This window comes from Larus michahellis, chromosome W (genome assembly GCF_964199755.1).
Source record: "Larus michahellis chromosome W, bLarMic1.1, whole genome shotgun sequence".
Lineage (NCBI taxonomy): Eukaryota > Metazoa > Chordata > Aves > Charadriiformes > Laridae > Larus > Larus michahellis.
This window is the reverse complement of record NC_133929.1, coordinates 17,246,135-17,257,414: the sequence shown is the minus strand read 5'-3', so window position 1 is coordinate 17,257,414 and position 11,280 is coordinate 17,246,135. Positions and strand designations below refer to the sequence as shown.

General features: G+C 44.0%; 1 protein-coding gene across 3 annotated transcripts; it reads right to left on the bottom strand.

Moving 5' to 3' along the window:
* Positions 1 to 3,115: 3,115 nt before the first annotated feature.
* LOC141735492 (follistatin-like) lies at positions 3,116 to 9,629 on the bottom strand. Of its 3 annotated transcripts, none has more exons than XM_074568359.1 (6): positions 9,381 to 9,629; positions 7,298 to 7,489; positions 6,678 to 6,896; positions 6,095 to 6,319; positions 4,911 to 5,141; positions 3,116 to 4,212 (listed from the first exon to the last, which is right to left on the bottom strand). In XM_074568359.1, exons 1-6 carry the CDS (start codon positions 9,460 to 9,462, stop codon positions 4,130 to 4,132), a joined length of 1,032 nt encoding a protein of 343 aa, XP_074424460.1. In that variant the 5' UTR covers positions 9,463 to 9,629; the 3' UTR covers positions 3,116 to 4,129. The 3 variants fall into 3 exon arrangements, with proteins under 3 accessions (XP_074424460.1, XP_074424461.1, XP_074424462.1); XM_074568360.1 differs by having other exon boundaries at positions 4,122 to 4,235; XM_074568361.1 differs by lacking the exon at positions 3,116 to 4,212 and adding an exon at positions 4,265 to 4,455.
* Positions 9,630 to 11,280: the final 1,651 nt, after the last annotated feature.

Below are 11,280 nucleotides of genomic sequence, written 5' to 3'. Positions count from 1 at the left end.
ATTTTGGGGAGTTCTGAGTATCGCTAGACCTCACTGAAGCACTGGGAGGTTCGGATGCTATTACTGAGTTGCATTGGTGGAAATTCATGGGTCTTTACACATTCAAATCTACACTGGACCACCTTGGTAAACTCATTATCCTGTAACTGTATCTAGTAGGTCTGATTAGCTGTTATCAAAGTCCAAAGTTCCTTCATTCTCAGTTTTCTGACACATTAGTGCTCTTCAGTCCCACTTGGGATGGGGGAGAGAATTGGAAGAGTAAAAGTGAGAAAACTCGTGGGTTGAGATAAAGACAGCTTAATAGGTAAAGCAAAAGCTGCGCACACAAGCAAAGCAAAACAAGGAATTAATTCACTGCTTCCCATCAGCAGGCAGGTGTTCAGCCATCTCCAGGAAAGCATGTCTCCATCACATGTAATGGTTACTTGGGAAGACAAAATGCCATCACTCTGAACATCCCCCCCCTTCCTTCTTTTTCCCCCAGCTTTTATTGCTGAGCATGACGTCATATGGTATGGAATATCCCTTTGGTCAGTTGGGGTCAGCTGTCCCAGCTGTGTCCCCTCCCAACTTCTTGTGCACTCCCAGCCTACTCCCTGGTGGGGTGGTGTGAGAAGCAGAAAAGGGCTTGACTTTGTGTAAGCACTGCTCAGCAATAACTGAAACATCCCTGTATTATCAGCACTGTTTCTAGCACAAATCCAAAACATAGTCTCATACAAGCTAATATGGAAAAAATTAACTCTATCCCAGTCAAAACCACCTGTGCATTAAGAGAGTAAGCAAAACAAAACCACACAAAAGAGACATGAAGTAGAAAAAATGGGTTCAGCGCCTTCCTTAGACTGAGGGAATTAAGTTCACATTTCCAATTCCCAGGAAGTTCCCCATGTACACACCTAGAAGAAAGAGAAGAAAAAAATAAAGCCTCTCCTGTTGTAACTATGACTTGGTGTAGAAAGAGATGTAAGATTTGTAGTCTTGATTTAAACAGAGGGTTAAACATGATTTCATAGCTTAAGGATGGAGGCACTTACCTACTGGGGGAAGGAGAAGGGGAGGCAACCTGGATTCTGGCCCTTGCTTCAAGCACTATTTATGTATGTTACTTAATTACAAATGCAAAATGTGTAGGCAGCCCCTGGGGCAAGAACCTAGGACTTCCTCTTCAATAGGAGTACCTATTAGGGTTGCAAATTATCCTTTCTCAATGAATCTTGCTTCCTCCTCTGTACAGAAGTACAGCTTCAGCAGGCATGACAGACAGTTCTCCAGCTTGAGCTTCACCTTGAGCTGGTGGTGGATGCACTCTTGGGAGATATGGGAATGATCTCCTCAAGAAGAGACTGGCAGTGAACCTGCATCTCCCACTTCATGAACAAGTGCCTTATCTACAAGTATGATATTATGTAAAAATGTTGGCAGTTGTGCTGCCACAACCTCTGGATATGTTTCTGTGTGAAAGTCTCTGGGACTGTTGTGCTTGATGCCAAGGTTGTGTATGTTAGGCATGCTCGGAAGATGCCTACCTCATGAAGCCTCTCAGGAGATGCCTCACCTGTACATCACAGGCAGGTGCAAGGTAGGTTTCAAGATTTTCAGCAGTATAGAAATAGCAGTAGCGATGAGAAATGCAGTAGCAGAACGTTTAGATAATTTTATCAGCAAAAACCTGATGTAGATTTTTGTGGCTGTTTTGCATACATGTACATGCATAAATATAGCTTCCTGGCATTTTTGTTGCTTTTTTGAATTTGGCTGTCAGTGACTTTCTCAAAGTTTTGTGAACCAGCATAAAATTAGAACCCAGAGATTCTGTTCTGCTACAGTCTCTCTGTAAGACATGTAAATATATTTACAATTAAAACCAATCTTTTAATGCTGTTGTTTTGTTGGAAATGAAGTAGCTGGCACCTATCTGAATTTGAGAAGAATCTCCTTTGATACTCTCCACATCTATTAAACATTTTGTCTCTATGTCATTGTCATGTGTTTATTAGTTCCTCAGGAGATTTTCCTATAGGTTCTTTTTCCATACCTCTGTTTTCCCAGCCCCCGTTCTCTTTTATTCTGGGTTCTGTTGCCCTCAGGAGACTAAAATCTTGCACCCTTTGCTCCTCTCATCATTCACTTCCTTCCAAAGAGACTACTTGTCTGAACGAAGCAACAGGAGGATGAAGGGCAGTATTTTTTTATTATTATTTTGAATACAATATTATAAATGCTCACTTGTAGTTTTTGCTTTGGATAATGCTAAACTATCCATAACAAATTAGTTTACTCTATAGCAGGAACAACCTTTAAACATGATCTGTATTTAAACAAAATGGGTAAGTCAACTTCTGCTCTCAAACCTCAGTTCAGCAAAGTACTAAAACACTATTGAATAAGGTGCTTAAGTACAATTTTAAGTTTTATGCAGTATGATAGAGAAATTTTGATAAGCGGGGCCTTATTTGGGAGAACAGCATAATCCAGGTAGCACTTTGGTCCTTGCTGTGCTTATGGCTGTTACCTTTCCTCAGTTCACTGTATTAGTATCCATTCTTGAAAGTGTGTCCAGTCTGAATATTGTTTCACCAAAAAGGATTTCTGAATTAATTCTGTTCTTTGGTTTGGAGTTTTGTTTGGGGTTTTTTTTTGGTCTTTTGTACTAACTGTTACACATCATGCATTTAGGCAACTGGGCCACGTTTTGCTTTTTCTATCGATCATCTAAAATGGTGATACAACTTCAACCCCAGTAACACAGATCTGAAGCTTAGAAAAAAATCAAATGCATGTTCAAAACCTCCTAGAAATATAAAAATTAAGTATGTCCAAGAAATTACAGACTTTTTATTTAGAGGATGGAGAGGGAAACAAAAATGCCAAATCTCTTCTCCTCCATCAGTGTATTTGGATTTAGAATTAATTAATATCAATGTACTGGAGACATTGCTTCTGTCTGAAAAAAGGGTTTATTGAATCATTGTCAGCTGAAAGCTTTGGCCTTAACCAGTGTGTTTTGCTGCTACATCATGCATAAGCCTCCTTTCCCCTAACCACCAGTATGTCTTCTCTGCACCAGAGAGACAGAACCCTTTAGAACCAAAAACTGAGGACTCCCTCTAGGGAAAATTCCAATTTTTATTTTTTCACTCATCATTTATTTACAAATACAATTATAACTTTTATATACATTGCACATTTACATGGTAGAAAAGTACAAAACTATATATTTAAATGAATTTATATTTAACTCACCATGTTTGAAAATATAAAATTACATCAGAAAAAAGTATTATGAAAAGCAAGAAACTTGAACTGATAAAGCTTTGATATAACTTTTAGTTATATCAAACATTGGGATTGGGAAAACAAAACTTTGAAAGTGGTACTGCAAGACCATCTTAAAGGAAACACCTGACAAAACATTTATGCATGTTACAAGAAAATAAAACAATAAAAATAAAATAAACCCTTTATTCTTATTACAGTTAGTCCTGTAGCTATTAACAACCTTCATAATCTGATTTCTTTGAATCTGTAATGCATATAGTACAGTATATATGCTCAGCACATTGAGATCACTTCAGTACATGATGTGATCAGAAGTAGAGAAAAGCGAAGTAGAAGAAGTTTCCTTAAGATTGCCTCATTGCATCCTGGAAGTCTAAGTCAGTTACAATGCCTTTTGGTCAGTCAAGATTCCTTGTAAACAAAAACCCTAGGGATCTTTTATGTACAGAAGGGCAAGCAGAAAATCCAATAAATAAACATAACAGAAACCGACATGCAAGTTTGTTAACATCAGTGAAACGAAGAGATGAGATCATGTGAGTAAGCTCTAAGGAATGGACTTTTATAGTTTACATGAAAAAAGAAAAGCTTAGCTTTACAAGCAAGAGACCTCACAATAAATAACACTGTTCTTCCCCTAACAAATAAATTTCTTCAAAAACAAGGCATACAGTCAACCAGACATTTTATGTATAAATTATAAAACATGACATGGTATAAATAAATGTCTACCAGACTCAACTATATGTATACTTTTTTCTCCCCAAAATAAATAAGCATACACTTATTTACAGTATGGACATTGATTTTGTGCCCAATGGCTGTTCCAATAGTGATGGAGGTTTTACCACTCTAGAATGGAAGATATAGGAAAGCTGTAGTCCTGGTCTTCATCTTCATCATCTTCTTCTGGGTCTTCATTAATGGCTAGATGGGGGAATACAGGGGAGCTGTTGTTTAAATAAGGACAACAACAGCACAGAAGCAGCTCAGTGCATGTTTTCAAAGCCCTCTGAACAGCCATAATACAGCGTTGCATTTTATGCGACTTGTAGTGAGATGCTCTTTGGCATCTGCTGTTATGCAATAAAGTTTTTTATACATAATCTATGAAGTCATAACTGCAGAAAGTTCTGAAGAATCAATGGCTCAGGTTTTATTGGCTGATTCCTGAAATCAAATAAAAAGCGCTCTTGTGTTCTAGGTTTAACCGCTTTGTGTCCTTCATTCAGAGTTAGTAGAGGCAACTGTGCTAAACCAGGTGCCCATGTGTTACCATTAAGCTTGTTCTTTTGGACACAGAGTTTATCCGGGTGTTAATAAAGCAATCAGCGAAGCACACGAGAGCAGACAAATTAGGAAAAAATCACTAGAATTACACTCCTAGGACAACCCCTTTCTGACAAAATAACTTGTCCTCAGAGTAGCCCCAAACCCCAAACTTGAAAATCAACTGGTTGTTGGAGATCTATTGCATTTTATCAGTAACCAGTGTATGTGTGATAGACACATACTTATATGGCCCCTGTACTGTATCTCACATCTCTAAATCAAGCTTTCTTGTGTTTAAAGGTGTGAGTCTTCATTATCTAGGGATTGCCTTCAGAGTTAAAAATCTCACTTACAGTTGCAAGATCCGGAGTGCTTTACTTCTAGAAGCGCACCCATGGAGCAGGCTGCCTCTTTCATGGCACACTCACTTGGGTAAGTTGTGTTATCGCTGGCACAGACTGCCTCGTCTGACTTGCTTTCAGGGCAGAGCTCATTGCAGAGGGCACACCGACCTCTGCCAACCTTAAAATCCCACAAGCATTTCTTCCCAGCACTGCACTGAATGTCTTCACAGGATTTGGCTTCTAAAAATATACACAGGATACTAGAGGTAAGTGAAAAGACAAAGGAAAAAGAAAAGCAACAAACAACCCCAAACTCCCTTTCCCCCAGTGAACTGTGAACAGACAAAGCTCAGATGCAGTAGATGTGATGATACTTGCTGATTTTACTAAAGCAAGTAGTCCCTTGGACACTATTGCCTGTCTATATGTGGGGGAGGAAAGACAGCTGTGCCAGCAGAGCTTGGCCCTGGGAATACAGAATTACATTTGCCAATTGCACGTGACCTTCCTGCTCCATTTGATGTCACTGGAAATTCAGCTCCCCAAATTAGCAGTAAGTGCAGAATTTGCAAACACATTCAGCATTTCTAAATAAATTATTTTTAAACTAACCCACATAGAGTAGTTGTCTACAAGATTGGAAAGGGATTTCACCTCAACCTATGCCAACTAAAAGCAGCCTGGGACTCCCCCGAATCCCCCCAGCAGTTTTGGGGAGCAGAAGCTGCCCTGAAGATGCTTCCTTGTAACATGCTACACTATCATTCATTTCTGGAAATCACAATACAAAATGTCAGGGTGCACAGAGATTATTTTCGTATCTTCACCCACCGTCTCCAAACTCAGCAATATTTTTAAAGAGGAAAAAGTGATCAGATGTTTCCAATTAAGTTAACGCAAGCTTTGCCAAGACCACTTGAAGACAATTGTTTCCAGGAATCCAGATCCACTGAATATTGAGACTTTGTTACGCTGTAACCATGTCATCATCTATTTAATGGCGGGTATTTCCCCTTGGGTACTAATGTCAGCACCCACAACAATGGCAAGAGAAGCAGGATCAGGCCCTCTACTCCCTCACCCCTTTTGCAACCTTTTCTGGGGCAAAGCTCATCCAATTCCACACATGATATTCTGAAACAGCTGAGACGGGAAGCTCCCTCCACCCTTACCCCTCTGACCGAGATACCTACTGATGCATTTTCCTTCGTAGGCTAATCCAATGGATCTGCCCAGTAGGCAGGTAGCTTTCCTCAGGTGGCAGGCACTGGCGTAAGTTATGCCGTCATTCCCGCAGAGATACTGTTCAGGGGAGGTAGGCTCTGGGCAAATTTGATTACATGTCACACAGTAGGCATTATTAGTTTGATCAACCACACATGTGGAGCTGCCTGGGCATAAAACATCCCTACAGGTCTCTGAAATAAAGACAGAAACACACAATGATTAATAGGAGATCCCAGAGCCCCATCAAGGAGTGAATGGGTGACACAATGAAACAAATGATCAGATAAGAGCCTTCAGCAGCTCTCCTCATTTAAGGACCACTGGAGGAAACCTCAGGGTAGCTGATGGGACACAAGTGCTGCTAGACTATGGGGAACTCTCAATCCAGCTACATCCTTGCTTGTTGAGCATGGTTTAGTTACTGTCTCCCAGCATTTGGAACATCACTCTGGTTCCAGTGGGGAAGTATGTCCAACAGCTCCTCGTCCCTACACTCAGACACACACACTTTGGCATTTGAGGGAGATCGGATTAGATTTGCAAACCTACTTTTGCATTTGCCCTGATACTGGACTTCAAGTTCAGGCTGTTCTTTACATCTGGCTTTGAGAAGGGCACACTCGTTCCTGTAGGTTTTCCCATCTAAGCCACACACGGGGCCCTTCCAAGAGATATTAGAGCAATCTGGAGCACAAACACACCGAGGTTTGTTCTTCTTGTTCATTTTACATTTCTTCCCGGGTCCACATTCCACGTTCTCACACGTTTCTGATGGAAAGAGAGAGGCACCACTTTAGTACTGAGCATGCAGAACAGACCTAGTGTCAAAACTGCTCAAAGGAAAAAAAAAAAGACACCGCACCATGACCCCAGGGCATAAAAAGAAAACACCTTTCCCCCTCCTCCAGGAAATACCACTCGAAGGAAATTCTCCCTGACAGTGAGGGCAGGGGGGAGAGGAGATCGCTCCCAATGTGCACGGTGGCCGAGAAGAAATGGGGGCTCCCTCACTAATCCCGGGGCTGGTACAAGACGCGCCTCAAAGCCCCACCGAGGAAGGAAGCAGGAGGACCACGCTGCCCCCCTCCAGCTCCTTCCCCGCTCCTCCTTCCCCAGCCCAGTCCCTGCCTGAATCGCTCCTCAGCAAGCTCGCCAGCACCCCCCCTCACCTTTGCACGGGATGCAGTTTGGGGCTCCTCCATTAAAAATCATCCATTTAAAAAGCGTGTTGTCGTTGACGTCCTCTTCCGTCCACGAAGTTGTCAGGCGGCCGCTCTTGCAGCACTCCTCCTTGCTGAGGTCGGTTTTGTAGAGGACCTGGCAGCGGCCGTTCCGCGCCTGCCGAAGCCAGCAGTTCCCAGCTGCGGGAGGAGGGGAACGGGAGGACACCCAGCCGGATCAGTGCCAGACACCAGTGACCCAGACACAACACGTGCGCCTTGCAATGACTTACTAGACTGTTTACTTTTATTTGTCCCATTTCATAACCCGCAGCTACTCCGGCCCATTTGGGAGCGCAGTTTAAAACAAAACACAAAACCAACAAAACCAAACACCAAAAAACAAACACACAAAAACCCCAATAAACCCAGAATGAAAGAAAAGACCCGATCAAAACAGGACGAGGATATATTTCTATGTATATGTAGAGCAGGAGCACTGCCAGCACGTGACAGAGGCTTGAAAAGGATGTGCATTTAAAAGGGAATAAAAAGAAAATCGCGCTTGCAAATTCCTTCCTCCTCCCCCTGCCCTCTCCTCCTCACCGCGACTGCACAGCAGTATTGTTTTAGTGCCGCACAGTTTCAGTCCCGGCCCATTTTGCAATCTGCACGAATTGAGAACATTTGCTGTTAGCGAAGTCTTTCGAAATCTCCACATTTTGCTGCTTCCTTTAACAAATGCCTTTCCTTCACTAATATAACTTAGCAGAGCTCCAAAAAAAGTGAGTAAATTGCACAAAATACAAGGGCACATAAGAGTAGGAGGTCCCTACAGAGTTTTAAAAATCGATCAAGCTGGAAAAGTTATTAGGCGCCGTCTCTCCCGTAAGCATTTCAGAGGAAAGTACACTGTCCTTAAACCGGATAGAGTGGGGTTGTTTGGGGATTTTTTTTTGCCTTTTTTTTTTTACTAGTATCTCTGTTATTTGTGGAGTCAAGCCAAGAACATTAGTCCAAGCAAACCCCCCCCTTTATAGCTGGAGAATTTTGGTTGAAATGAGTCTCTCGTGAATAACCAATGTGACTTCTCCAGCAACTCAATACCAATTGATTCTGGTGCTAATCCAGCCAGGGCTCGATCCTGCCTCCTTACTCCGATGGGAATATACCGCAGCGAGGGGTCAGGATCGGCCAGTCGAGATGTCGCTGGGCGCGGGGGAAGATTGCCCCCTCCCTCCCACTAAAAATCATTGAACAAACAACGCCCTTAAAAAAAAAAAAAGTTTTACGTCTTACAGTTGCCTACATTAGCTTAATTTATGCTCTAACTCGGTGGGGGGAAGAAAAGAAAAAAAAAGAGAGAAAGAAACAATGATAAAACAAGCAATGGTAAGACATCCGTGTTGTGGTTGGAACACAGTCAAGATAAGGGAAAAAAGCCCCAAAACTAAATATCAATATTCCCTTATGTCAAAAGAGAGCTCTTAAGAGTTGTCAATATCAGGTCCGAGTTTGGATTTTTTCGCATGGAAAAAAACAACTTATTTAAGCATACTCTTTAGTGCAGGAGAGTTTACAACACAGTAATATTTATTCATAAAAAAAAAAAGAGAGGCGAGAGGAAATCCCAATATGAAAGAAATGTCCGGAAAATGACCACTTATTGGTTTCTAAAAATGTCAGATGTAAGAGTGGGGCTCCCCATCATCACCTCTCCTTCCATCAGGCAGGCGAGATAAAAATCTGAGCTAAATTACCAACAAACTTTGAGCACTCATTCGGGAGTCGAGACTGGGAAAGTTCCCTCGCGATGCTGCTCTTCATTCATGCTGCATAATAACAATAAATACCAAGAAACAAAAATCTGTCCTCTGTGCCTATGCAGAGCAGTGCGAAGATCCGATCAAAAAGGAATCTAAATGACACCTGCATCTCGGTACAAAGCAGTCCCATGCCCACAGTTAACTTCTCTGTCCTGTTGGACCTTGGAGAGAGGCGTTTAACACCGCAGCAAACTAAACCGTGCCTCAAATACAGAAAATAATAGTAATAATAAAGAAACATCTGCGAATAAACAATCTGGTCTTACCCTGCACTGTGTGATCTTCCATGAAGTGGCAGAGAAACATCAGAAGTAAGAGCATGCCCGGGTGGATTCTCTGATTTAACATCCTCAGCGTAGCAGGGAGCGAGAGAGACACAGAAACAGCGTGAGGGGGAATAGGGAGAGGGAGCGAGCACTAGCCAGCCTGCTTATGATCGCTCTATTGAATGAACGTCAGGCTCTGAATGCAGTCTCTCTTTAAATCTATACGGGGGTCCTAGCTGTCTGCGGTGGGCGGTCTCCTAATGTGTGTGTGTCTGCTCGGGGGTGGGGAGATTTAAAAAGTTCAGTGTGAATCAGGTGACATTTTCCACCTTCTGGAAACCCTCTCCAGTTATCTGCTTTAGGTGCACACACACACAGGCGCGAATCGGCGCGCACCCGCGCAGCCTCACGTCAGCCCTGCGCGGCGGAGACGCCGGAGCTGTTAGTGCAGCAGCGGGAGGCAGCGCAAGCCCCGGCCGCGGCGGTCGCGGAGCCGACCGCGCCCGCGCAAGCTGGAAGGCGCGCGGCGGGCCGCACCCGCGCCGCAGGGGCAGGCGATCCATGGGGGTCGCCGCCGCGCGAGGGGCGCCCCTGTCCCCCTGACGGCGCGGGCGGGTGCGCGGAGGTGGGGAGGCTGCCGGGGCGCGGAGCGGCGCCTGCTCGCCCGGGGTCGGCTCCGCGGCCGCGAGACGCTGCCATCCCCGCGCGAAGTCGCTGCTAATAATAAATTCCACTTCCCGCACCTACGACGGGCAGGAGGCGGCTGGCGCGCACACAGCTCGCTCGGCGGGACTCATCCCCCAAAAAAACCCCAACCAACCAACTGATCAACCCCAAACAAACAAACAAACAAGAACCAAATAAAAGTTCAATACCTAGGACTGTGCCCAGGTGACAGCCTTTTCACTGGGAGCCCGGGAGGACGAGACGGGAATGGGGGCGACGTAGGCGGTCTCCTTTCAGAATCAGAAAAGATTGCAACATCGATAATGAACTTCTAGAGTACTACTTTATTAAGCACAGTCTGGCATTATTCTCCCTTTAGAAAAGTTGGCGGTCTGTCATTTATAACATTTTTTGGCACCGTTGAATGAAAATGAGTAGGCGATATTTCCTTTTATACAAAACAATTTCCTTAACGGAAAATTGTATTGTTTATTTAAAAGCTGCCTTTTTAATTTAGATTCTTTCGCTTTTCTGAGCCACCAAAGCACAACAGACTGCGAAGTATGCAGACAGGAATGCCCGGACAGTGCCGGGTCAAGGGCCGGTGCGCGGCGTCCGCCCGCGCCCTCCGCCCGGCCCTCCCCACACCCCTCCTCCTCGCTCCCGCCCTCCGGCTCCCCCCACCGCCCGCCCCCTCCCCACAACTGCAAATAACTCAGTGATAACAGATTTTTTTCCACCAACTGCAGGAGATAATGCTAATCTTTTAATAAAAGATCCCATTACAATGGGATCTGTCTGGACAGATTATAATAGATCCAGAAATACAGCCGTACTAATATTAGAAGACAGTTGTTTGGGTGCCTCAGACCGGGCCCTGGTCCTGCTTTGAAAGTGGGCATGAATCACAATGTCCCTCAGTACCACTTGTGGTCACACGCATTAAGAAGCAGACTGGTAAATGCTTGACCTCGTTGCATTTATTTTGTTTTGTTATTATTATGATCATCGTTCTGAACAGCGCCCGGGCATTTTGAGCACTTCAGAAGCCCCGTGACTCCACATCCTTTTTAATCTTTTCCCAAATTGGTGCCCCTCTCTCCCCCTCTGCCTCTCCCTCCTCGCTCGCCGGAGCAGCGTTAATGCGGGGTTGCTTAGTGCCCTCTAATGGCAGATGACATTATCAATTAATAGCAAAATGCAAATAAAGGGCAGGTTTCAAAAGCTGCCTCTC